The sequence below is a fragment of the Lontra canadensis genome, unplaced genomic scaffold (genome assembly GCF_010015895.1).
Source record: "Lontra canadensis isolate GAN:19392208 unplaced genomic scaffold, GSC_riverotter_1.0 scaffold60, whole genome shotgun sequence".
NCBI classification, from domain to species: Eukaryota; Metazoa; Chordata; class Mammalia; order Carnivora; family Mustelidae; genus Lontra; species Lontra canadensis.
Window position 1 is genome coordinate 5,245,073 of NW_022631054.1, and position 26,924 is coordinate 5,271,996.

A 26,924-nucleotide genomic window follows, 5' to 3' on the forward strand; every position below is an offset into this window, starting at 1 on the left:
GGGCTCTCTTCTCAGCAGGGAGCCTGCTTCCCCCTCTCTTTCTGCCTGCTGCTCTGTCTGCTTGTGATCTCTCTCTCTGTCAAATAAATAAATGAAATCTTAAAAAAAAAATCTCTCTTTTTTTTTTCTTCAAGAAATTCACATGTGGAGGGCTGCCTGGGTAGCTCAGTCGGTTAAGCATTTGCCTTCGGCTCAGGTCATGATCCCAGAGTCTTGGGATCGAGCCCCCCATCAGGTTCTCTGCTCAGCAAAGAGTCTGCTTCTCCCTCTGCCCACGCCCCCCCCATGCCCGCCAGTGGGGGCGTCCTCTCTGAAATAAATAAAATATTTTAAAAAACAATAATAAGTTCACATGTGGAGAAAAATCTAATTGTAAGCAAGGGGCCTGGTTAAATAAAAAATGGTACATTCACGCAGTGAAATGCTATACAGCCACAAAAAAAGAATGAAGCAAGTTTCTAGGTATAGAAATTAAAACGTATGTCCATATATTCAGACGGTCATAGCAGTGTTATTTATAATTAACAAAACTGGTCGCAGCTCCAACATCCATTAGCTGATGAATGAAAATGTGGTATATCCATACAGTGGGATAGTATTCAGCAATAAAGGAATGTTACAATATAGATGAACCATGAAAACATCATACTAAGAAAAAGAAGCCATACACAAAAACCGACATAGGATATATTGAGATGAAATGTCCAGAAAGGCAAATTTATGGAGGCAGAAAGTAGATGAGTGGTTGTCTGTGGCTGGAAATAAGATTGGAAGTGACAGCAAATTTGGTGGTGATAGAAATGTTTTAAAATTGGATTGTGGAGAGAGTTCCACAACGCTAAATTTGTTCAAAGTAATTGAATTGTACACTCAAAGCGGGTGAATTTTATGTTATGGACTTTATGGAACTTATCCCTCAATAAAGCTATTAAAAAGAATCTATATGAACTCAATGGAAAGATGGCCACACAAAGTGAAAAAAAATCTAGACACATAATAGTGTGTATAAAAATAGATGCACGAAGAGGTTATTTCTGTGAGGATATCCAAGTAACAGTAAACAATGGTTGTTTATGAGGAGATATCCCAGAAGATCTGGTTCAGGCGGGAAACTTTTCTTTGTGTATGCATGAAAGGTTTTTTCTTAACATATACATATATTACTTTCACATTAAAAAAAAATGTTTATTTATTTATTTATTTATTTATTTATTTGACTCAGAGAGAGAGAGAGAGAGAGAGCCAGAGAGTACAAGCAGAGGGAATGGCAGAGGGAGAGGGAGAAGCAGGCTCTGCACTGAGCAGAGAGCCCAACCCTGGGATCATAACCTGAGCTGAAGGCAGCTGCTTAACCGTCTGAGCCACTCACCCCACTTTCACATTTTAAAAAATAAACTTAAAACTCAAAATGAAAATATGTATGTACGTAAACATGCTTAACAAAAATGAACCAGGAGGCTGTACTATATCAAGGAATTATTAGTGATTTACCTATTCTCTTTACTTTTTGTAAGTCTCCAATTTTTCTAAAATAAGAATGCGTTGTTTTTTGTTTTTTAAAGCTTGAAAAATAACACAGGATGATAATGACTCTTGTCTTGCCGGCTCATGGGGTGTTTTGAGGGTTATATTTATGCCTAAAAATTTAAGCAAGATTTCAACCTTAGAGAGAGCACCCCTGGCAAAATTCACCAGAAGCGCCCCCCCCCCAAAGAGGTGGGAAATCTCCATTCAAGATTGAAGACAATCTGTGTGTGTGTGTGTGTGTGTGTGTGTGTGTGTGTGTGTGTTTGGTAGGGTTTGGAATCTACCATACTTCATCAAATATGAGATGCCATCAAATGTTTTATGTTCCATCATTATTTTATGTTCCACTAAGAAAGAAAAAAATTGTTAAACTATGTCACATCTTCTACTATACAATGCATTTGGGTTTCCAAGATGTTAAATCTGAAAAATGTCTCTCTTGAAATCAATGACACCGTAACTGTGTATCTTTTCCTCTTAGGGGGGTGGACCACTTAAGGAAAAGCATTCACCTTCTTTCCCTTAAAGCCTTCTCCTTTTCCGGTCCCTTGAGCCAGTCACCAAGTTGTGTTTTTTCCACCGATGCCTCTTTACCTCTCTCCTCCACCAGTGCACCAGCTTCCAACAGAGCCTGCTCATCTTACCCCTGCTATCCATTATTCATGCTGTAGCCAGAGTGATCACTTATGCCCCTGCTTAAACATTTCCACTGGCTGCTTTACCCGTAGGGTGAGGTCTGTTTCACTTGGCATTAAATTTTTTGTGACCTGGCCTCTGCCTGCCATTTTAGTCTTTTGGCACTTCCTCCGAATGAAATTATTTGCTGCTTCCCCAAAGCGCCATATGTTTTTTCAGCTCGCCCGTTCTTTGCACCAGCTGTTTTCTATGCTCGGACTACTCTTCCTCAACAAGTATTTATTGAACAAGTAGTAAGTACCAGGAGCTGAGAACAGTAGTGCGAGCAAGGCAGGCGCGAGCCCAGTTCTCGAAGAAGCCGGTGGGAGAGACAAAAATGTAAACATATAATTATTAATTATAAGCACGCGTGGTGGGTATTTGTAAAGGTTTGTTGAACCTGTCAACCACAGCCCCAGAAAGTTTAGGATTCGAATCCGCCCGGGAGGCAGTCTGAAAGGAATCTACCTGTGACTGACTACCTAGGTGACTTTGTGGAACTGCCAAGTTGAGTCTCCACCTCTGTGAAATGGAAAAATGCGCGCCCCGCAGATTTCTGGGAGGATTTAGTGTGAGATACAGATGATCACGCGGGTCAGCCGGACCGTTGGGCCCCTCTCCCAGGGGACGCGAGGGTCCACCCGCACCGTGGCGCCGGTCCCCACCCCAGGAGGCGGCGGGCGGGACCAGGAGCTCCCTAAGCCGCGCGCCCCGCGAGCGCGCACCAGTGTGCCTCCGACCGTCCGGGGCCGAGGGCGGGGCAGGGGCCGCGGGCGTCGGACGGCGACAGAGGGGAGCAGCGCTCCGCCCCATCTCCCCACTTTGGGGGACAGCCCCCCTCTCTCATTCCCGCCTCCGCCCCTGAATCACGGAGGGGCGGGGCCATGACCCATTCATGCCGGGAATCGGATCCAGATGTTCCCGCGGCGCGTGCAGCTGCATCCTTGCCTTTTTTGGCAAAAAACGTGCGGCCGCGAGCGGATCCCGGGCCGCCTCCGCTAATCCTCGGGAAGAGGGGGAAGGGGGTTGGGGGTCTGGGCCCAGACTGGGAATCCGCACGGGGTGCTCTGCGGGATTTGGGAAGGGCTGCTAAAGGAGGGGGGCGGTTTGTACTGCAGCGGGGAACCCACCGCCAACTCCACTCGAGTCCGGGACCTCCCCCAAACCCCTCCCACCCCCACCCGGAGGAAAAAGCCCTTCGCCAGCACCGGGGAGGCTGGTTAAGCCTGAGAGGGACGGTCGCAGCGTCGGGGATCCCAGTTCTCTGGAGATTTCCCACCCCGTGGCCCAGCAGCTTCCTCCTCTGCCCTGCACCGAGGAGGTCTGGAAGAGCCTGAGTCTCCCGGTCTGCGAGGGAACCTTCCCCCACCCCACCCCCCGCCACCCGCAGACAAAAACAGAGAGGCCTTCGCTTCCTCACACTGCTTTATTGCAGAATCTGGAAGAGGGGGGGAATGAAACAATTCCACCCCTCTGCCCATCTCTGGGCAAAACGGAGCGCAAACAAAATGAGAAAACACTCGACAGACACGGACTGGGCAAAACCCTGTGCTCTAGGATCCCCTTAAACAATGAACCCCCGATTTGCTGCCCAGAGAGCCCCAGCCCTGGGGATAGGGTGGGATTGGGGTGGGGAGGACCAAGCCTGAGAAGAGCCCACTTCTGAGGGCTTCTCAGGCACCCATAGAAGACCTAAAGTCTCTGGAAAGAAGTCTAGATTGAAGGAGACCTGGGTCCCAGAGTCCAGGTTTGGAGGGTTGGATTGAGAGCCCTGATCTGGGGAGAGGTCTTGGTCTGGGCACCAGACTGTGGGGAAAGGGCTGAATTCTGAAGTCCAGGCTTGCAAAAGGGATTTGAATCATGGAGGCTCCATAAAGGTCCAGGTTTGGGGGCCCTGGGTCAGGGAGTACCGGTATGGGGGTGTTGGAGTGGGGAAGCTGAATCCTGGAGCCCAGGAGGAGCCCTGATTTGAGGAGGGGCTGGGTCCCAAAGATGGTATGGAAAAGGAGCCTTAGTCCTGGAGCCCTGGTTTGGGAGGCCCTGGGCCCAGGAGTCCTGGCTCAGGGCCCTGCCTGGCTGCAACCCTGGCACAGCACTTGGTCTCCATCAGGCACAAAGCCTTGGCCCACCAGGGAGGTGGAGCAGCGGGCGCAGGAGAAGCAGCTGTGGTGCCAGTGGCGGTCTTCAAAGGACACATACTTGCCTCCGCCGAGTCCTGGAGGGAGGCTGGAGGTTAGCTCTGAGGATCCAGAGCACAGTCCTGTCCCTCAGACTCACCCCATTCCAGATCCCGATCCCATTCCCTTGCTTGCACCCTACCCGCCATGCTCGTTGACCCATGTCGCACCTGTGATGGGGCTTTTGCAGCTGCTGCACTTGGGTGCAAAGAGTTCTCCAAAACAGGCCACGCAGTAGGGATCATCATCCCGGGAGGTGAACTGCTGTCCTGCCAGGGGCGTCTGGCATCCCGTGCAGACCAGGCATTCTCGATGCCAGGGCTGGTCACGGTAGGTCACACCGCCTTGCGTCAGCGTCTGTGGGGGCAGCACCGGTCAGCAGTGGGGAGCGGTGATCCCCACCCTGGGACAGAGCCTCGCTCACTCCCCACCCCCCACCGGCCCTGCCCCCACCTTGCTGCAGCGAGCGCAGCGAGGGGCAAACTTGTTCTCATAGCAGGGGACGCAGTAGTGAGCACCCTTGTCCGGCACGAAGGAACGGGAGCCAAGAGGCTGTTCACAGCCGCTGCACAGGAAGCAATGCTCGTGCCATGTCTGGCCTCCATATTCCAGCTTTCGGGACCCTGTAGGGAACAGGGGTCCCTCTCAGAGGCTGGGTCCCAAGCTCCTGAGGGTTGCCCTCTGCTGCCCCCGAGAAGAGACCCCGCTGTTCCCAAAGCCTAAGCTGGGTGGCATCCACACACACGCACTAGGACCCTCACCACCTGCATGGCACCCATGACCTGCTCCTCCCCAAGACCACACATGCTAGGCCTCCATAATCTAGACACGAGGGTCTGGCATGTGTGAAGTCCCCACATGTGCTAGATAGGACCACGTCAGCATCCACCAGGCCTCCATGTCACAGGCACGATGACTCAGCACATGCTAAGCCCTTACACACCAGACACGAGAGCTTTAGCACACCCACAAAGACCCAGGTGGACTAGGCCAGCGATTCTCTGCCCCCACTGGGTTCTAACGCCAGGCACCTGGATTCAGTACACGCGAAGCCTTAGTGTCTCCTAATCATGTCATTGTCCACATGTCCTCAGCCCTCACCTATCTACAAGGCATGCAGGTCACCATACATGTTAGGCCTTGTTTACCAATCTCTACCAAGCCCCAATGCGCCCAGCAGGATGGTCTCACTGGACTCCTCGCTCCTAGTGTACTAAATACGCAGGTATGTCTCAAGCTAGTCAGTCTGCCCATGCACGGTAAGCCCACAGGTTTGTACCAGGTCCGGCACATGTTAAACCCTCAGGAACATTCCAAGCATGTGGGTTCCTGCACATGCTAAGCGCTCATGTGTATCCCTGGGCATGCCAGTCCCTGTGCATGCTCATCTCCCAGGAGTGTACAGGCAGGACCAATCCTGTACATGCTCAATTTCCAAAAAGATGCCATGCGTGCAGGTCTTTGTAATACTAAGCCTCCCAGGATGCGCCGTACACGTGCCCGTCCCTCGGCCGTGCATGGAGCCTGTGCAGAGGCCTGGCATCAGGGCGGCAGGTGCACGGCGGGGCCTCCGGGGACGTACCGGGCATGACGGTCTCCCCGCAGGCGGAGCACTGTGACGAGAAGGCGCTGCAGTAGCAATCATTGCAGAGCAGCTCGTTGTCCTGGCAGGTGAAGGGCTCGTCGGCCAGGGAGCGCTTGCAGCGGCAGCAGCGGAAGCAGCCCTCGTGGAAATGGCGGTCTTCATAGAACAGCTCCTGCAGGGAGCATGGCAGGGGCCTGGCACCCATGCCCCTCTGCCAGCCTCCACCCACTCATTGCCCGGTCTGGTCCAGTCCTTACCCTGGAGTCGTGCCCGATAAGCTGCTGGCACTCGGCACAGGTGTTGGCAAAGGTGCTGTCATAGCAGGGCACACAGTAGGGGCCATCGTCTGTCTGGATGTATTTGCGGCCATACAGGCTCTCGCTGCATTTTGCACAGTCAAAGGCCTCGCTCATGGTGGCTGTGAGTGAACCCTGCCAGGCGCCAAAGGTGGGGCATGGTCACCCAGTCGGGCTGTGGCTTAGCCCCTTGCAAAAGTCCTCTGTGTTAAAAACAACAACTACAACAACAAACCCAAGAGACCAGGCCTAAGAAATGCGGGGTCCAAACAGCACACGATGAAGATGGGGGTGCTTCTGGAAAGCCAGGAGTCATGCATGTTTATTTCTGTATTTAACGGCGTGTGGAGCGGGGGAGAAGGGGTCAGGAAAAAATCAGGAAGCAGAAGTTGTTTTCTTATCTGAGCCCTGGCAGATCTGGGGGGAGGGGGCTTTTCCTGGGTCAGTGACTCATTTCCTGCCCCAGCCTGAGTTTAGCTTCTACTGTCCCTACTGTCCCCAAAGGGACAGGAGCAGGGGCAGAGAGTCACCCCACTCTCTATCGTGAGTGAAGAGCACTCCCGCCCTTTTCTGACTCCCAGGAAGGGGCCTTAGGGATATGGAAAAAGGAACCTCCACTCAGAGGTCCGGAGTGAGGAGCTTAGGGATGTGAATGGGGTGTGCCTGCCCTCTCCTGGTCCAAGAGCCAGTGGAATGTTAGAGGGATATTGGGCCATGAATGGTGGAGGTGGAAGTCACCTCGGGCCTCTTTCCGTCCGAGAGAATCAGCCCAAGCAAGGACTTCAGAGGCTCAGGCTAGGTTTAAGCAGGAAGGAAATCCTGTAAGCTGGACACAGCCAAGCTTCCCCAGCTGGACCCTCTGCCCTCAGCCCCTGCTGGGTCTCTGGTCACACAAGCCCGGGCAGCCTTGGCCTGCACATCTGCAGCAGCTGTGGCAGAAGGATGGCCAGATGTCAGGTTTGGCTGGCAACAGGGGCAAGAAAAGGGAACTGAGATGCCTGGGGTGGGAGGGGGAACTGAAGACAGGGATTACACAACATGCCCCTGCCATCTCCAGCCAGGCATCACTCCTGGCAGATCTTTCCAGTCCCCTGGGTCATTATTTCCCTCCCCCTGCCTCTGGGAGAAACAGCATCTCCCCAGCTTTTCTGGTTTCTGAGGGTTTGGGGTAGGGGGAGTAGAGGGTGAAGGAATGGGAGCCACAGAAGACATTTTCTCCCCAATCAGGCCCCCTCTTGGGTGGGGAGTCAGGCAAGGGGGAGCCCTGAGAGCTGCGCTGCAGACACCCAGCCCCCACCAAACCTCAGACACTTTCCATTTTCTCAGGAACAAAGCATGTTTGCGGGATGAGGTCATCCACACAGCTGCCTCTGGAACAGGAGCATGGGGAGTGGGGGGGCAGGGAAGTGGGGTTCCCAGTCTCTTCTGCTGCCCCTGACTCCAGTCTCTAGCCCTAGGTTCAGAGCTCCCCGCCCCCAGCATCCTCCGTCATGAAGCCTGCTTTCTAAGGGCTGGGATCCCTGGCTGGGTGGAGAGGAACTACCAGGATTCATAGGAAGGGGATGTTCTCACAGCTGCAGAGGAGCCTGGAGAGGACAAAGGAACCCACCAACCCACTACCCACCCCCCCACCTCCACTAACTGGCAGTCCCCAGAGTCTGCCCAGGCTCAAGCTGAAGGAAAAGTGCTCCTTTTCTCGGCCACCCCCAGTGGGAAATTCTGGCCAAGAAGCATTGCTCTGGCTTGGAGTTCAGATTCTAGGTGCCAGCAAACGCCCAAGCCTGGAGGGCCTGACTCTTGAAGGGATGTTCTGTGAACTCAAAGCTGCCCTTCTGTACAATGTGTGTGTTGGGGAGGAATACAAAGTTCATACCCCAGGCCAGGCCGTCAGGCCGTGAGGCTTCCAGGGGCTGGGATCTTCAGAGAGGAGATTCTGAGGGAGAGCTATGCTGTACAGTAGAGGGTAGCCCTCTTTCTTGTCCACTCCCCACCAGTCAGGCTGGGTTTCCTCTGGCCCAGCATCTGAGGGTTGCCTGGGCTGTCAGCCACTGGGCAGCAGGGGGCCACACAGGTGGAGCGTGTGGCTATGGTCTGTCCGGGAGTGACCTGAATCTTTTCCTTCCTTCCTGGTGTGGCCCACAGCAGCCATCACCTTCCCGGGCCCAGGCTAGCCCTGGGGCCACACCCTGGGAGGCAGTCACCACTCTGAAACAGGGGCACCCCAAATAGGGTATGGGCATGGCTTCTGTTTCCTTCCCAGAATCCCCCAGGCTCTTAGTCTGTCCAGCTGGATGCTAATGAGGACAGAGTGAAGGGCACAATCAAGGCCCACCTGTCCCTGCCCATCCCCCTCCCTCACCATCTCCCTCCTACTTTCCCTGGCAGGGCTAGGGGACTGAAGACAGCCAGTCTTATATTCCTTCATGGCTAGTGGGGTATTGTGGGGGGGGAGGTGCAAGGGAGACTGCTCAGTCTGCCAGATGGCTCTCAGCCCCTGCTTCCACCAACACACACACACACACACACACCCCTACACCTGACCCAGACACACACACATCTGGCACATCCAGGTGAACCTCCCAGAGCTCAAAACGACTGGATAAATGGCTGAGGCATGTGGCATACAGAGGCTCAAATGTGGCATGTGGATCTGAATCCTGACTTCTTCGCTTATTAGCTGGGTGATCTTGGGCAAGTCACTTAAGGTCTCTGGGCCTGTTTCCTTATCTAAGCTTACCTCCTACTCCTGCGGTTGCTGTCAGGCTGAAATGTTGGTGCTTGGAAAGCACCTGGCAGAAAGTGAGTAGTCAGTAAATGGTAGCCGTTGGTGTTTTTATTATTAGCCCTTCACACACCAGGGGTCAGACAAGTTTCTGAGCCAGGCCTGGGTTTTGACCTGGAAGTTCTCAGGGTAGACCCACAGATAGAACAAAGTGCCCCCCCACCCGCCGCCCCGTCCCTGTTCTGCTGGGAGAAGTAAAGATGTCCAGGACGTGGGGCTGGCCAAGGAGCTCAGTGGGACCAGCCTGACCCCAGAGAGACCCGTCACCCGGGTACACAAGTACCTGCACAATGCCCTGCTTTGCACGAAGTGCCATCCTATCCACCATTTCACCATATCTCACAGAAGACAGGCAGGATAGGGGATCATTCCCATCTTACAGTTGAGCATAGAAACCAGGGACAAGCCAGGCCCAAGGCACTCAGGTCTCAGAAAGGCCTGCTTTCCAGCCTGGAGCCCCTTCCCGTTTTTCTCCCTAAAATTGCTGCAGTGGCGGTAAAGGGGGTGGTCAACACTTAAGAGCAGGGGTATGGGAGATACGGGGTGACATCACCAGCACAGGAACCTCACTCTTCTCCCCCAGCTGCCAACCCTACTGTTGGAAGACACCCAGAAGCCTTTCCAACTACCCATGCCAACGGCTCAACTCCTTTGCCCCCCTCCACCATGCACTGTCCAGGAGGACCCTGGCCAGGTCCCACAGCTGTGAGTCAGGATCAGAGCAGACCCCTCCCCCAGCTCCCATGAACTGACAGGAGATTTAAGGGGAGAAACCTAATTCCCCCCACCCCCTCACCTCCTGCTATCAGGCACCAACCCCAAACTTTCCCTTCTCTCCTCCCCTCCCCCCATGGGGCCTAGGAGTCAAAGGAGTTTAGGGGAAGGGGGGGTGGGAAGCAGGATCCAGCAGCTGTCTTGGGGACAGCAGAGGAACAGTTCATTCACCCTGGGTCCCCCAGGGCTGAAGCAGCCCGTCCAAGATTTGAGTTTAAAAATAAGTTGGGCTGTCTTGGTATATGCCTGGGGCTCCTTTTTGATCTCCGTCTGTCTCAGGTCCTCTGCCTCACAGGGGTCTGGCTGGCCCAGAGTTTCTGTTTCCCCACATCCTTGCTTCCCAGTCTTTCAGGCCAGAGTCTTTACAGGTCTGTCTGGGAAGCTGTCAATGAGTCCCCATCAAAGCCAGCTCTGCCCCACTCAGCCAGTCCGTTTCTCTGCACACTTGAGCGGTCTTTCTGTTTTGCGTGTATCTATCTCTCTGGCTGGTTAGCTCCCAATGCCCCCACACACCCTGCGGGTTTCTACCCCTGGACACCCAAATCTTGGTACCTGAGTCTCTCTAAGGGGTTCCTACCCCTTCTCTCACTTAGCACCTCTGTTGCTGAGTGTCTCCGTCTCCAGTTTCTGGACGGCTCTCTAGGCCTCACAGAGGCTAATCTATCACGAGGCTAACGAATCTTAGGCTTCAGCGCCCCTCACTTGCCTAAGACCCTGCAAAGCCCCGGGAAGGTCGCTACAACGTGTCCACGGGGGGCAATGCATGCTTCTCCTTCAGATGCTCCGCTCCACAAAACATGGGTCGGTCCCTCTGCCTCGGGTCTGCCTCTCGGTAACTCTACCGCCAAGCCTCTGTCCTTTCCTCGGGTATCCCTGCAGCCTCCTGTCTAAGCCTGACTCTCCTGTCCCAGTCTCGGTCGCGCTCCACCGGGCTTTCTGGAAGCCTCAGTTTTTCGAACCCTCCCGGTAGCTTGCTTCACTCTGGCTTCTCCATTTCAAACTTGGCCCCCTCCCCCGCCCAAGTCTCGGAGCAGCCCCCGCCCCGCTTGGCGTCCAGGATCAGTGCGATCCGGGAGGCACCCTCCCGGGCTCAGCGCCCCCGCGCCGCCCGCTCCCAGCGCGCCCCGGGTCATCTCGGCCGGACCCGGGTCGGGAGGAGGGGGCGGCGGCTGGGGCAGGGAGCGGGGATTCGGAGCCGGGTTCGGCGGGGAGCTCACCTCGAAGTGGGCGGCGGCGGAGGGGAAGCCGGGCCGCGCGTCCCTCGCCGGCTCGTACCTGCGGGCCGGGCAGAGCTGGGGCAGAGCAAGCCGCCCGCGAGGCTGCCGGCTGCACACGGACTGTGTGGGCGAGTGGGAGCACTGCCCCAACCCCTCCCCGAGGAAGTGCGCGCGGGGCCCGCCCCGCCCGGACCCCGCCCCCTGGCCGCCCCTGGCCGCGGGGTGGGGATCCCGCCCCGGCCCCGCATCCCAGAGGCTGGGGGCCAGACCCCGCCCACATTTCCTCTTTGCGCTGGAGTCCGCTCCAGGTCCCCTCGGCCGGCCCAGTCTAACCTGGCTCTCCCAAGCTTCCCGGGTGGCCAGGACCCCGCCCCCGTCCCCTCTTCGCTTTCGCCGTACTCTCCCCCTGCCTTCCTCTCTCTCACCGGCAGCCAGCGGGAGACTGCTCTACTCCATCTCAAGGAAGGGGTACAGGACCCAGCAGACCAAACCAAGGTCCATTAGGGGACCAAGAGTCCCCGCCTCTTCGTAAGTGCACCCCTCCCCCCGCTTCCAGCTTACCCCCCACCCCCACCCCGGAGTCACACCTAGACCGAGTTTGTAAAAGAGTACTTAATCAAGCCTGGGGGAGGGGGTGGTTTTGATTCTGCTGTCATGGCCCTCTCAGTGGGAACCAAGGTGTTCTCTGGCAACAAGAAGTGAAGAGAAGACCCCCTAACCCCGGAGAGGGCCTTGACCTTCAAAGCACTTGATTTCAGGGCTCTGAGTGGCAAAAACAGAAGTAACCAACTCCTTACCTCCAGCCGCGTCCTGGGACAGAGAAGTTTGGCCTTGGTTTCCACAGTGCCCAGGAATAGTTTTGACCTTTGAAGCCCAGGGGAGACCCTAATCCTTGGCCTCATGGTTTTTGGGTTTCTCAGGGAGGGGTGTGAAGCGTGTGCTCAGATGGGGCACTGCAGGGTTGGTGGAGGGAAGTGGAGGGAACCCCTCCTCCCCCACCTCTACAGTTTCCAATCCTCTGGCTTCTTCCCTGTGCCTGGGAGGGAGGACTGGTGCCTGCCAGGGACACAAGGCCCCTCCAGGTCCTTGAGGCCAACTCCCCTGGGATCCTCAGGCTTGTCACTAGGCATAAATAGCCTTGATGTAGAAGGGTGGGGGAGGGAGGAGGAGGCTCTGCTGTGCTGTTCGAAAAACAAGAGACAACAAACCAACCCTAGAAATAACCTCAGCATCTAGAGTGGAGATTCAGGTGCCCACAGAGGTTCTCCCATCCCCCAGGCTGGGTCCAGCCAAGTTCTCAGAGCAGAGACTCATTCCCATCCAGGCTGGAGCTCCTGAATTCCTTCCACTCCCATCTCTGAATCATATGCTTGCCTTCCTGGGTCCCAAGTCACCCTTGAGGCCAGGTTTCCTTCCAAAATCAAACTAATTGCTTTATTATTGTTCCTGATACCTGGACTGTAAGTGCCATGAGGGCAGGGACTAGGTCCTTCTTGTTCACTACCCCATTCCCAGTACTTACTCCGAAGTCGGCACATAATAAATGTCTGATGAATGAATGAATGAATGAATGGCACTGCTTCAGTTTCCACTCCTCTCTACCTCAGTTTGGACCACAGGTACCTGATAACCAGAGTCCAGGGAGTAAGCAGCCTGCTCACGGGTGGGCCCTTTCTCTGGGCTTTGTCTTGCAGGTATAGGTGACTCCTAGACCTGGGGAGGGCAGGGAAGATTGCCTGGTTGGAGTAGATGACAAGGCAGGGTCTGATCTGGGGTAAGGAGAGGGCAAAGATGAGCCGCTTTCAGAGAGGGAGGGCTTAAGACTGAGTAAGGAAGGTGACGGATCAAAGACAGAGTTGGGGTCTCTGGTGTTTCCTCACTGCTTGAACCTCTGCTGAACAGCCTTAATAAGAGCTGGCATGTCCTGAGTTCTTTGCACCAGTCCCTCCCTGCCTAAACACTTTGCATATATATATAAAATTTTAAAAGATATTCTTTAAAATATATATATTTAAAAGATTTTAAATATCTATATTTCTTTGGCAGAGAGAGATACAGTGAGAGTGGGAAGGAACACAAGTAGGGGGAGTGGGAGAGGGAGAAGCAGGCCTCTTGCTGAGTAAGGAGCCCGACACGGGGCTCCATCCCAGGACCCTGGATCATGACCTGAGCGGAAGGAAGACGCTCAAGGACTGAGCCACCCAGGCGCCCCAGCACTTTGCATACATTAATGTACTTGATTATCCCACAACCGTATGAAATGTGTATTCTTATCCCCATTTTAAGGATGAGACAATGGAGGTACAGAGAGAATAAGTAACCTGCCAAAGGTGACACAGCTAATAATGGCAAAGGCTGGCTTCAAATCCACACAATCAAATGTCAGAGCTCCTTATGCCATAAAGGGCTTAACCGGCAGGCCCTGCCGCCTCTTTTGTCATTCAACCTCTTTACACTTCAGTTTGCTCATCCCTTAAGAGTGCTTGACTCCCTGTCTCCCAGCATTCTCACGAGTGTTAGAGGCGAGTACACAGTAGGTATGGAGTATGTGGGACTCACTCGGCCCAACACATTCCCTTTCATGGTCCAGTGTTAAGGTTCTGCTGCTTGGATTGGGAGTCTGGAGGCCAGAGAAAATTAGATTTCTGGCTTGGGCCGGCCTGGGGGAGGGACACTGGTAGAGGGCAGGGGCTATGTGTCCTTTCCCCTCCCCATTTCTAGCTCTCTAGTGGGCTCACATTTCCCTTGGCCCAGGAGGACTACGTGCCCCAGGGAGGTCTAGGGATCAGCCACATGGACTCCCTGTTCCCATTTCCCATCAGTCCTCCCCCCCTCTCTAGGGAACAGGTGTGTCTCAGCTGGGGCTGGAAGAAGAGCCTGATAGCTGGATGACTAGCCTTGGGTGAGTGGGATCTGGCAATCCCTTCGCCCCTCAGGAAGCCCCCACACACCCTTCCTTATCTCCTGCTGGAAGAGGGCTCACTCTGGGTCACCTTGGAAGCATTTTTAAAGAGGAGCCCCCGAGGGACAACTGACAGGCCTCTCTCGGTTTCCTGTGGGTGCTGAATCACTCCGCGATGCTTGTGATCACAAGCCCTTCTTTCCCCAGTGAGAAAACTTCTTTCCTTCTCTGGGCGTATTGCCCACTCTTACCCACTGGGCTGCCTGGAGCCCCCGCCTGGCCTCATGGCTTAGCAGACACCCTCTTTCAGATTGCCCAGAAACACTGTTCTCATGACCCCAAGCCTCGAAATACTCTGTGGGTGTAGAGGGTAAAGTGAGTGACTTCTAAAGAGTATGCAGGGTTGGGGGTGGGTGGGGCGGGAGAATTAACCTGTTAAATGCCCTCTACAAGCAAGGCACCATGCTGAGTGTTAGTCATTGCCTCCTTCGGTTCTCACAAAAGCTGTATGAGTTGGTTATGTTATTATTTCTGTCTGATAGGATAGGAGGCGGGGCTCAGAGAATTTGACCACGTGGCCCTAAATCCAAGCTGATCGTGGTTGCCATGCAATTCAAACCCAAGGCTGATTCCTGGGTCCCCTTAATGGAGCTGGGGCTGGAATGGTGGATCAAATCACGAAGGGCCTTGTCTTTCAATGGTTAAGTCACAAATGAGGTGCAAGTTTGTTAATGTCTATGACCTGAGTTGGGCAAAAGGCTCAGATTGAGAGGCAGGAAAAAACTTTTCACATGGCAGATCTCAGCTACTTTCAGCTTTGTCATGCACACCCGTGTGCTGGACTGGCACCTCCGGGGACTGAGGAGAGGATTTCCTCGGAGAGCCTCAGTGGGAGGCGTGAGCTCTGTCACGACAAATGGGTGCAATTGCAGAACTCACTGAGGGTTGGCTTCATGTGATAGAAAAGAAAACCAAACACCTCTGAAGTGCCCTACTGTGCCCAACCCTCTCTCTAGCCTTATTGGTAGCTTTAGTAACAACAACAACAACCATTGCTCCAATTGATTGTGAACTCGTGTAAGGGGTGAACACAGCATTAAGCACTTTAAACGTATTAGTTCTTTTAATCCTTACAACAATTCCGTGGACATACTATTATTACCATCATTTTACAGATGGGGAGATCGAGGTTCATTGAAGCTAATTTTGCCTTGGCTGGTGGCAGTTAGGATCAGAACACACCTCTGTGGTTTTTGATCCTAATCGTTACATTGTACCGCCTCTGAAACTCATTCTGTCAGCCAGCCATTCCTTCAGGGTGTGAGGGACTCAAAGCTTTTAACTACCGCCGGGAGAGAACTCCTGCATTCAGCTGTGAGCCTCTCCACAGTCCTGTGAAGCAAGCAGAACACGCTATTATTATCCTTGTTTTATGGACGAGAAAAATGATGCTCATTAAAATCAAAAGACCTGTCAAAAGCCACACAGCTGGTAAGTGGCAGAGCCAAACATGGCTTTAAGTTCTCCTGTCTATAGGGTGCGCTTTCCCGCACACAATAAAAAATTCACACGACTCGTACCTTGTCACGCACTACATAAATCGGGTAATTGGAGCGGAGCGGTAGGTGACTGCGCATGCGCACACCCAAGCCCGGCTCAGCCCGAGGGCAGTGCCAGCCACGTGTTCCCAGGAGCCAACGCGGAGCCGAGCGCGAAAACGTGATCTCGGTACACGTGCACAAGTTCTGGCGAATGAGAACAGACTCCTGCAGAGTCACGGGACTAGACCCAGGAAACTACACTTCCCAGAGGCAGCTTGGGGCTGGACGTCTCCGCTGGAGGACGTAGTTCCGGAAAAGCAAGCGCCGGATAGGCTGCGGATAGGACGTGGGCTGTTCTAAGCAGCTGGCTCCCCGGCCTATTTCCGGTAGGATCGACGGACGCGTCCGCCGAGGGTTTGTGGGGCAGGCGTTGTCTACTCGAGTTTTTACAGGCGTGAGCAGACATGGCGGCGGCTTTTCGGAAGGCGGCTAAATCCCGGCAGCGGGAACATCGAGAGCGAAGCCAGGTAGGACCGCACAGGCCCCACGAGTGCTGGCCCGTGGCCTCATGTGCTACCCTCGCCTCCTCCCTCTCTCCACCTGCGGGCCCCGGTCCCTTCCCAACGTCTAGGGGGCACGTAAATAAACTCAAATGTATGCTAAAGACGCGGGCGTGCCTGGGGCGGAGCCTCGCGACTTGGCGAGGTCGGGGGTCGTCGTTCTCGCTCTAGGAGGAGCATTGGTTGTCTTGCAGAGTTTTCAGGGAGGGAGTTGGGTGAGACACTGTATAAAGCGCTTGACTGGGGGGGGGGAAGGTGAGGTCAGAGCGCACACGGGCTGGAACTGGAACCGCATCTGTGGGCCCTGCCCGCTGCACAGGGGGTCTGTGACCGAAGAGGTTGGTGATGATAATGTTTTTATCACCGTCTGGCGTGGGCATTGTGCAAAATCCGTGAAGCTCCGCCACATAACGTTTTTGTTTATGTCTCACACTGTAATGTTGATGTTTTCTATCCCCATTATACAGATGAGGAAGCTGAGGTCCAGGGAGCTGAAGTGACTTGCCTAGTGACAAACACCAAATTCAGGTGGATAAACAGTTGTAGGACTTTGGAGGGTGTGTCTGTGTTGAGAAGGTTGAGTAGAAATTCGTTTAGTATATGAAGAATCAGTGTATTCATTCCACTTTGCTTAGAAATCACATCGTAACCAATCCAGAAGGGCCCTTAGGGATATCTGGTCCAGCTTCATTTGGCAGTTGGGGAAGAGGGAGAAGGGCGCATGCAAAGTTGTGTTTCTGACTGATGGGATGGAACTAAGGCTTCTTGACTGCTGTTCAGTCTTCCTGCTTAATAGCATTTATCAGACTTTTATTGTGCACTTGCTGTGTGCTCAGTGGTGTGCTGGGAGCAGTGGTGAAATTTGTTTGCCACCTTGTCTGAACCTATTCGTGGACTTGTGTAAAACTAATGATAGAAATGTTTGTTGTGTCCAGAGCCAGAGAAAGTGCAGAATGCTTTACTGTCATTATCTCATTTAACTCTCACACCGTCTGGAAGTAGGTATTACTATTTTTTCACATTTGCAGATGGGGAAGCTAAGGCTCAGATAGGTTAACTTGCCCAAAGACATACAGTGTCACTGGCAAGCAGCAAAGCCAGGAATCAGGCCCCATGTTTTGAATCCAGAGGCCACTAAAAGATGAATTAAGAGGCACCTTTATAAGAGATGGCACATGAAGAATGCCAAATGAGGAATTTGAAAGCAAAGAGTAGAGATGATGAGGGAAAGCATCACGATAGAACTTGGTGGACTTGAAAGGCAATGATAATAGCATTTTGAGCACTTACTGTATGCTAGGTACAGCCCAACAGCTGTACAGGATCATGTCCTTTAAATCTGCAGCATGTCTGTGAGGTGGATATTATCCTCATTTTCCAGATGAGGACTCTGATGCTTAAAGAGATTGAATAGTGTGTCTAAAGTCGCAGTTGTAAATAGTTGATTTGGATTAACAGAGAAGACCGGGCTTCTTCGGCTGGCTGTAAGCATGACATGGTCATGTCTGAGTAGGAGTAGAGGGTCTTTGTGGGAGAGATGAAGAGAAGGCCATGCTGGTGAGGTGGGTGGACATGTTGACAGGAGCGCTTCATGTTTGGGTCAATTTGGACTTTATTCTCTAGATCCTTCACTGAGATGCCGGGTCTCCTGTAACACAGATCCCTTTGAATTAGTGTTTTTGTATTTTTTGGATAGATACCCAGTAGTGTGATTCCTGGATCATAGAGTAGTTCTATTTTTAACTGTTTGAGGAAGCTGCCTACTGTTTTCCACAGTGGCTGCACCAGTTTGCGTTCCCAGCACCAGTGTAAGAGGTTTCCTTTTTCTCCATGTCCTCACCAGCACCTGTTCTTGTATTTTGTTTGTTACTATTATTTCTTTTTAGTGTTGGTGTTATTTTAATTACTGAGTTATTTATTACATCATTTCAAGGATAAGAGACGTGACTAAAAATCTCATCTAAATTATTGGAGAAATTTAATCAGAGAGAGGTATTATGTACTTCTTCAAAAGTTGAGATTATTCAGAACAGAAGAGGATGTAGTCTTCGTGTGGTGAGGAAGAGCACAGACTGTGGCCCCATATGGAACGGGTTCCAGTTCTAGCTTTGCCAGTTATTCTGTGTTCTTGGGCAAGCCTCATTCCCCTTTTGGGAAATTGGGATAACAGTTGTGTGTTTTATCTACTTCTCTTGTTTGTTGTGGGGATTAAATGAGATTGTAACAAGCATAGCAGATTGTTTTGTAACAGAGTTGGTGCCTAATAACTGTGGCCTGTTACCGTGTGGGCAGAAACATCTAGCACAGACACTCACATGTATTAATTGCTCAACAAATAGCTTGTAGAAAGATAATGCCAAGATACAATCCTTGTGCCTTCCATACTATCCAAGTTCTGTGTCAGAAAAAGTATTTTTTTTTTTCCCAGAAAAAGTATTTTGTGTCACACTTGGCTTTTTCTGTCATATTTCTTACCAAATATAGAATAGTAATATGCTGGGTACCTGCTTTGTGCCAGGCCATGTGCAGACACTCCCACTCACAGAGGCTCATTTAATCCTCATGATAACCATGAGAAGCAGGTACTGTTACTCTCATTTTATAATTAGGAACCAGCAGCTCAGAGAAGTTAAGAGACTTGCCCAAGGTCACAGGTTGTTAAGAGGTAAAGCTTGGATTTGAACCTCATTCTCCAAACTAAATTTAGTGCCCTTGCCACAGTTGCCTCCCTGTTATTATGTTTTCCCTTCATAGTATTTTATAAACCCTTGGATTAAGTCTGTAGTAATTTTAGTACAGCTGGCAACTGCTTGCTTAGTGCCGAGTCATTGTTGCCTCTCTCTGTCCTTAATAGGCCAAGAAGCCTACTATGGCGGTGCTTATGACCTCTCTGGCGGCTGTGTGGTACCTCTCATCCTTGGGCAGAGCCAAGTTGGGGGAGGGGAGGGAACAGGGTAGCAAGTTGGCTCCAAGGACATGGATTTACTGAGCACTCCAGAGACTCTTGTTCCTGTCAGATGTCATGTTGATTTCAGTATGTTTTTGCTGAGGGAACTAAGCAGTTTTTTTTTTTTTTCTTTTGCCTTCTAGCCTGGCTTTCGAAAACATCTGGGCCTGTTGGAGAAAAAGAAAGATTACAAACTTCGTGCAGAGTGAGTTCAGTTTTCTGGTGGGGGTGCCGCCAAGAAAGCTGACAGCTTCCCTGCCCTGCAGCTGAATTGCTCAAGTGTCTGACAGGGGATAATTTCTTGCCATTGACAAAATGGCCAAAACTCTGGCAACCTGTCACATACTTGTCTGTGACCCTAACCTTTTCTCTTTGTTGGGCAGAGCATAATTTATTTAACTGTAGTTGCATTGTGAAATTTTTTTTTCTTTTCTTTTCTTTTTTTTTTTTTAATTATGTTGCTCTAGATAGTTTTCTCAGATTGGCTTTGATTTGCTCCTGCCTTGGTGTGTGAGCCAAAAGCTGAATCTTTTTTTTCCCTCTCCCTTTTCTTGAAATGCGAGATAAAATCTAAAATTCCAGTCATTGAGTCTCTTACATCACTGCGTGTGTGGTGTGGAATGAAGAGATGTGAAAGATGGATTCATAAGACGAAGCGTGGGTGATAATGAACTCTGAAAACATTTTATAAAACAATTACCCCCATTCTTTTCCTTTAGCACTTTATTTGCAGAATACTTTATAATTGTTTGTTAACCATGCTTGTCAGCTGAGGTCCTTTTGTGCTCCTGGTACAGATGGTGATGGATTAAGTGGATTGCTCTGCGTCCCAGAGTTTTTAAGGCTAATAATGATAACTGAGTGCTATTACTGCACCAGGCAGTGTTTTAGAAGACTTGCAATTTTTACACTTATGTATTCCTCCCAGTAACCTTCTGGGAGGCTATTATTATCATACCCATTTTACAGATTAAATTGAGATACAGATTGGTTAACTAATTTACCCACATTACTTAGCCAGAAGTGGTAAGAGTCCAGATTTTCATCCAAATAGTCTGGCTCCAGAGTCCATGATTCTAGTCCGTATGCTGTATTGCACTGTGGAGTTTTTGAATCTTACTTGGTCACTTGGTGCCCAAGTTTGCTTTAGAACCCTGTCTAGGGGTACCTGGGTGGCTCAGTGGGTTGGGCCTCTGCCTTCGGCTTGGATCATGGTCTCAGGGTCCTGGGATCGAAGCCTGCATCAGGCTCTCTGCTCATCGGGGAGCCTGCTTCCCCCCTCCCTCTGCCTGCTTCTCTGCCTACTTGTGATCTCTCTTTCTCTCTGTCAAATAAATAAAATCTTGGGGAAAAAAAGAGAACCCTGTCTAATGAGCTCTGATGTGTGCTTTGTTTGGTGTTTCCCTTTGAGGAGGTAAACGGCACTAAAATATGTGAGATGTTAATCTCAGGTGAGTTTTGGGATAGGAGAGGAGCCTACACAGACAGTAGCTCAACATCCGTGACTGTGGAGTCTGGATCAAATCTAGTCATTGCTTTGGCTTTTTTGGGTTTCATTTTAAGTAAACTTTAGATGCTTGTAAAGTTTGCTCATTGTGAGTTTTTTTGTTTTTGTTGTGAACCTCATTTAACCTTTTAGTGACTACCGAAAAAAGCAGGAATACCTCAGAGCTCTCCGGAAGAAGGCTCTTGAAAAAAATCCAGATGAATTCTACTACAAAATGACTCGGGTTAAACTCCAGGTGGGTGCCTAATGGATCAGTTGGTATTCTGAGCTCCACCTCATTAAAGAAAATAAGGATGGGGGAAGAGATGGAGAGGAAGGATCCTTGGCCTTTATTTAGCCCTTCTCTAGTTGGTCCAGGTGTTCTTGGTCCGTATCCAAGGCAAATTGCCCCTTCATGAACAGCATGCATTTCTGCTCCGGAATCTGAGTTGTCTTATGTCTGGAGCTGTTCTTAGAGTGGATGACAAGGTGCTAAATTGAACATGCATCTTGGGCTTAGTGTACTGGACCGCTGTTGCATATGGTATTCGGTTGTCTTTGTTCCAGTCATGAGCTATGTTAATGACTTATTCATGATTTTAATCTCATAGGGAATGTATGTTTTAAATTTGGATTTTAGGATGGAGTTCACGTTATTAAGGAGACAAAAGAGGAAGTAACTCCAGAACAACTGAAACTGATGAGGACCCAGGATGTCAAATACATAGAAATGAAAAGGGTTGCAGAAGCTAAGGTAATAATTGAAACCCGTTGTTCTGGTGTATTTTTGTTATTGAAGAAAAATAAAAATTCACTGGTATCAAATTATAAGTTGATTTCTTCTGGCATTTACAGATTAAAAGTGCTTCTTGATGGTGGTAGTGATTTAGAAGTATAGTCAATATGGTGGAGTGAAAAGCGTTCATGTTTGGAAATGAGACTTATTTAGGTTTGAATTCTGGCTTTGTCATTTATTAGCCCCATGATTATGGACAAATTAACTTTTTTGAGAGATTGATGCCTCATTTCTATCTCATGGGAATGTTAAGTGAGTTTTGTGGAATGTGTAGCCCAGTACCTGACATGTGGTTGGTGCTTGGTAAATTTTAGTTACCTTTTCCTTTAAAAAAAAAATGAGGCACATTTTTTTGGTGGCTCGTGATAATGATGTGAAATGGTTTAAACTTGTGCACGTTCATTTCTGATACCCTGGACGAACCCGATGTAAAATGAGATCATGTTCTGTATTCTAGAAAATTGAAAGACTAAAATCAGAGCTCCATCTGCTGGATTTCCAGGGGAAGCAGCAGAATAAGCATGTGTTTTTTTTTGACACTAAAAAGGAAGGTATGAAATATATGAGGGTTTCTGGGATTTCTAGCGTGTTGGTCTGTGTTTGGCATTACGTGGTGCCTTAAGAATTGTCTTGACTTTCAGTTGAGCAGTTTGATGTTGCCACTCACCTGCAAACAGCCCCGGAACTTGTTGACAGAGTCTTTAACAGACCAACAATAGAGACTTTGCAGAAGGAGAAAGTGAAGGGGGTTACCCAGCAGACTCGACTGAAGGTAATTTCCTCTGTTGTTTTTTTGAGTCTGAGCTTAGGAGCATCTAGGGTTGGTTGGTTGGTTGGTTTTTGTCACTGTATTGGGGATGGGAGTGGAGGAGGGTTCCTTGGGGTTTTGTTTTTGGTTTTGGGTCCTTGGTTTTTAAGATTGGGGAACTTGGGGCCTAATGGTTAGTAGTTTAGGGTCTGGTTTTTAGATTTGCATTATTTGAATCCCACCTCTCTCTCTGGGCTTTGTGCTTTTAAGGCTCGTGACTGATGCAGAGAGAGGAGGGGACACTGAAGAGTAAGGGATTTGGTATATTCTGATACCGAACCTTTAGCACCAAACATATATCTCAGAAAGTCTTTACGTGTTATGCATTTGTAACCAGAGTTTTGTATTGACTTTTCCTGATGGTGCCTTCCATCTCTGGAACTGGGTTTGTGCAGAAGACATGCTTTTTTCTCAAAGCCTTCTGGAGTTGAACTCTCACTTCTGACTGATTCATTTAAAAAAATGCTGTCAGTGTGTTTCAAGCAGACAGCTGTTCTGTTTTGATTTGAATCATTTACACCGCATCAGCTTTGCTTCCAATGTTTAATTTCACAGCAGTTTCTCTAGCTCAGAGGCAGCTAAACTTGCTGTGGTAATATAAATACTCCTAATTAGTTTGACTGTATTGGGTAATCCCATAAATTTGACAGTCTGTGTAATAAAGTGAAAACAAAAGCTGTCTGAAACCACTGCTGTGAGACTGTGCTAGAATTGGTGCATTGTTTAAATCTGAAGCCCAGTCATAGTCCCCTCTTGACGATAACACTTCCAGCTGAGGAGCTGGCTGACTAGTGTCCTCGTGATAACCCTGTTTGTCAATTAGTTGTATTTTCAGTTAGCTGTGTCACTAACACTTCTCAAGTGTTGTGGTAGTCCCTAAAGAGATTAGTGCTCCAAACAGAACGGTTCACCAGCACGCCTTTTGAGAAGTTGGGAAGGTTTGGCTCTTGCCATTTTTGTCGAGTGGTATTGTTTCTTTCCGTGGTTCTTTTGAGAGCAAAAATATGTTCATTAAGACTCCTGGTGGGTGATGGCAAGGGAATTTTTAACCTGTAACTTGGAGGGGTGGGCATCTGGGTGGGCTTCAGGAAGTCTGTGAACACTCTTTACACACTGATACTTTGTGTAAATGGGTATATATGTTTGCACAGATTTGTACCAACACACATACATACTTATTTCAAGAAAGAATGAAAAAAAAAAAAAAAGAAGAATCCAGAGCTTTCATGAGCTTCTCAGGGGTTTATAATTCCCCCCAATTTAAGGACCCCTGGCCTTTGAGGGGTATTTAGCAGGGAGTGTTCTTGGGTCGGCTCTCACTGAAAAAGTCCCTCTCTCTGAATTCTATGGTTCTCAGACACCAGCACACTGGCCAGTGGCCTTTCTGTCCTCTCTTCACATTGTGTAGGGTTTCCAGGTCTGGCTCATTCCTGTATTGCCTTAGGTAACCGGGACGCTCACATAGAGGTTGAACAGCTTAGTGTAGTAGTGGAAAGATTCCTGGGATCTCTGAGATTCTCGGGACAGTCCTGACTCTGTTCCAGGTGAACCACGTGTCCCTGGGCAAGTCTCCAGGGTTCTGCTTAGCTCTAGATTGTGGTGTTCCTAAAATGGACAATTTTATAGTCCCTTGTTGTGTTGATTTTTGAGTGAGAAGGGAGTTGATGAAACCTTTTATGCATTGGGACTTAAGTGGATTAAAAAGCGGGTTTTTTATTCATTTTTATCTTGTTCATTTTATTGAAAATGTGTGTGTGTTTCTTCCGCAGCGGATAGCTAAAGAAAGACAAAAGCAGTATAACTGCCTGACACAGCGGATTGAACGTGAGAAGAAATTGTTTGTTATTGCACAGAAAATTCAAACACGAAAAGATCTTCTGGTGAGGAGAGAGAGCCTGAGGCCTTCCTCCCCCCCCCCCTTCCTCTTGTAAAGGTCTTAACTGAAACTGGATTTCAGCTGTGTGTAAATCAACACCAGTGAAAATGTCTGCTCCTCAGGGGCAGTGGTTTGAGCCAGTGTCTGTTACTCTGACAGTGTTGAAATGTTCCTTGATTAAGAAGGGTAATAAGGGGCTTATTAGTCAGTGCTCTGGAACAGCAAAGGGTAGGATCAGGTAGCACATGAACTTTATAGCTTGTGAGCAGCTACGTGTAACATTTAAACAGGTTAACAAAACAGTGCGTGTCACTCACTGGTGTTTAAAAATAGACAACATTGTGTAGTTAAAGAGCACAACTAAGGATTATGTGGCGTCCCGTTCATATTCTTATTGTTCCTTTAAATGTCAGATTCTTCAGCTTTGCAGATCCTTCAGATCTGCCTTTCTCAGCTAGGGTTCTGTGAGAATATGCCCTACAAAAAAATGATTTGAGTCCCTCCCCTCTCCGTTTTTCCAAGAACTTCTACACACTGGTAGCATTCTAGATCCCCGGGGGAGAAAAGGATTCGTTGTGTTTGGGGATACTTTGGGGTGATGGCTTCGTCTCTCCTGCACTTGGAGAAGGACTGAACTAGGGCCTCTCTAATAGGTAGTTTATTAACCTTCTTGTTTTTCAAAACCCTCTCCTGCTGTTTACTGGTAACTTTTTTACTCTTTTGTAGGATAAAACTCAGAAGGTGAAGGTGAAGAGACAAACCGTGAACTCTCCAGCTATTTACAAATTCCAGTGTCGTCGAAAACGTTGAAGTGGCGTAGATAAGCTTTGTCATTCCACATGGAAAATAATTGTTTTTCCTGACTTCGCATTCCATTAGTCTGAATGACATGGTTTTTCCTGTTTGTGACTTTCATTTATTACAGATCTGGCATTTGATATTTTTCTGCGAACAACATTTAAACGCTTTCCCTTGTCTTACTTTTTTTGGGGTATGAAATCATGCCCCAATATATTTTTATATACCTATGTATTTTCTTCATGATGACCGTTCTATAATCTCATTGTGACAAATTTGGAAAAAAATGAATTCATCTCTAACCCCAGTACTTACTGAAGAACACCAAATAGTTATTAGTGCTAGGAGCTAGGGCATTGGAAGTGAACAATACTGTGAATGTTCTGCTTTATTTCCTCCCTTCTCTAAAGGCATGTACTGTTTTTTTTTTGTTGTTTGCTTTATTTTTGTGTTCTGTAAGTTATAGCAAACAATTTTATACCTTTTTTACTTAAGTTAGCCCTTCCATTTTGTTACATCACTAAATTTTTAAAAAGTAATATATGTCCGTAGTAAAAATTAAAATAAATATTTTTATCATTTATTTGCATGTCCTATCCAGTGGGTAGACTGATTTTACCCTCCTTCCTTCTGTGTTTATTGGCTATTCAGGTGGCTTCATAAATTAGCCAAGGAGGAATTTTTTTTTTCTCTTACACTTTATAGCTACAGATAGAAACCTTGGAACTAGGAACCCACAGTGGCACCTCCTTATTGATGAAGCTCAAACAGACCAGGCCTTCTGTTCCTGCCTTCTGCACTTCTGGCCAACTCATGATTCCAAGGCTATAAATGGCTTGGTTCAGGCCTTTGCCCTGGCGATAGGGACTCCAGGGCATGTGTAGCAGCTTTCTTCCCAGAGTCTCACCCCTCCCTGCCCATGGAGGGGAGGTAGGCTGAGGCTGTCAAGGCAGGGCTGAGCATGCTTAAAGCGAAGGTGGGAGGAGCAGGGTTCTGGGAGGCTTGCTTACACTTCACCCCCTGGAGGGGGAACAGCTGTGTCTGGATTTTAAAGAGTAAAAAAAAAAAGAAAAAAAAATCATCCTTAAAACTTAGTATGTTCTTATGACTGCTAGGCTCCTGTACAAAGTGTAAAATGAAAGCCTGTTTCCTCAGGGTATACCCATTGGGGTTTAGATCTGGGATCCCTGGAAAATAGGAAGAGGGCTGGGGAATAGAAGCTAGCAGCTTTTGCCTTAAGGAAGGAAGGGCTTCCCAGTCTGTGTGTTTCCCTCTTGGGGGGTGGTGAGCTAAGTACATGTTGATGGTCTTACGACATGAAGGATCTGGGGGACAGTTCTGAGCCAGGGAAGGGATTTATCCCGTGGGTGTTGGACAGAGGGGTGGGCAGACTAAGCAGAAATCTGTTCTTGACACAGAACAGCTTGGTACTGCTGCTCTGACTATCCCTTGTCCCTGCTGGGTAGGAGGTAAGGAGTACACCTGATGCCTTTTTGTTGGAGTTTACATTACACAAAGGTACTTGATCGGGTCTCCCATTAATAGATACACAAGATGCAGCTCAGACCTCATAAACACAGGTGCATGCACATCTGTGTACCCTCTGGTACACGAACATGACTCTTGTCCACAGGTGACACACAGGGTCCTCACATGTTGCGTATGAACACAGTGATACCTGAAGAGGCATGTGCACAGGCCAGATGGGGCAGGAAAGCCCGTCCTCTTGGAGTACCGCAAGTGCCAGGTTGGAGGCGGAGAACTGTGAGGGGATAAAACTGGGTGTCCTGAACTGCTCTTATACTGAGGGCTGTCTCTGAGGCTCTAGGAGAGAGTGGCTTTCCTTTGTGACTAACCCAAGACATGCTCCAGCCTCATGCGTCCTAAAAACAGGCCAGGACTTCATGCTTTGGTGCTCGGCAGGGCTTCAGACTCCTGGCTCATTGCTTGGGAAGGGGAAAGACTATTGTTTCCTTAGGATCCACCCCTCCAGGCCCAGCGGCTGGTTTGGGTTCTTGGTGGAGCCTGCTGTGGCTAGGCCAAGGGGAATGAACGTGGGCAGTCTACGGAGGTGGAAAGCATTTCTCTGAGTCAGAACTTGTGTGGTTCGGGTCTCTTGTACAAATGAGGTCTCCAGAGTGTCAGCTACTTTAACTGCTGTGGGACACCCAGGTCTC

At 49.7% G+C, this 26,924-nt stretch overlaps 2 protein-coding genes across 2 annotated transcripts; one reads left to right on the forward strand and one right to left on the reverse strand.

Moving 5' to 3' along the window:
- Positions 1–3,609: 3,609 nt before the first annotated feature.
- On the reverse strand, positions 3,610–11,185 carry FHL3 (four and a half LIM domains 3). The gene is made up of 6 exons (XM_032877317.1): positions 11,034–11,185; positions 6,222–6,395; positions 5,962–6,136; positions 4,833–5,002; positions 4,550–4,736; positions 3,610–4,417 (listed from the first exon to the last, which is right to left on the reverse strand). The coding sequence occupies exons 2-6, from the start codon at positions 6,375–6,377 to the stop codon at positions 4,263–4,265; spliced, it is 843 nt and encodes a 280-aa protein (XP_032733208.1). The 5' UTR covers positions 6,378–6,395; positions 11,034–11,185; the 3' UTR covers positions 3,610–4,262.
- Positions 11,186–15,852: 4,667 nt separating this feature from the next.
- On the forward strand, positions 15,853–24,975 carry UTP11 (UTP11 small subunit processome component). Its single transcript, XM_032877318.1, has 8 exons — positions 15,853–16,003; positions 19,127–19,188; positions 20,623–20,725; positions 21,110–21,223; positions 21,723–21,816; positions 21,907–22,037; positions 23,843–23,953; positions 24,676–24,975. Exons 1-8 carry the CDS (start codon positions 15,941–15,943, stop codon positions 24,757–24,759), a joined length of 762 nt encoding a protein of 253 aa, XP_032733209.1. The 5' UTR covers positions 15,853–15,940; the 3' UTR covers positions 24,760–24,975.
- The last annotated feature ends 1,949 nt before the right edge of the window (positions 24,976–26,924 follow it).

Coding starts and splice junctions, on each gene's coding strand:
- FHL3 (XM_032877317.1), bottom strand. CDS start 6,377: ATGAGCGAGGCCTTTGACTGTGCAAAATGCAGCGAGAGCCTGTATGGC. Junction 4,737..4,832: donor GCTGCGCTCGCTGCAGCAAG/GTGGGGGCAGGG, acceptor CTGCCCCCACAG/ACGCTGACGCAAGGCGGTGT. Junction 4,418..4,549: donor CTGCAAAAGCCCCATCACAG/GTGCGACATGGG, acceptor GCCTCCCTCCAG/GACTCGGCGGAGGCAAGTAT.
- UTP11 (XM_032877318.1), top strand. CDS start 15,941: ATGGCGGCGGCTTTTCGGAAGGCGGCTAAATCCCGGCAGCGGGAACAT. Junction 16,004..19,126: donor AACATCGAGAGCGAAGCCAG/GTAGGACCGCAC, acceptor TTTGCCTTCTAG/CCTGGCTTTCGAAAACATCT. Junction 21,817..21,906: donor TTTTGACACTAAAAAGGAAG/GTATGAAATATA, acceptor CTTGACTTTCAG/TTGAGCAGTTTGATGTTGCC.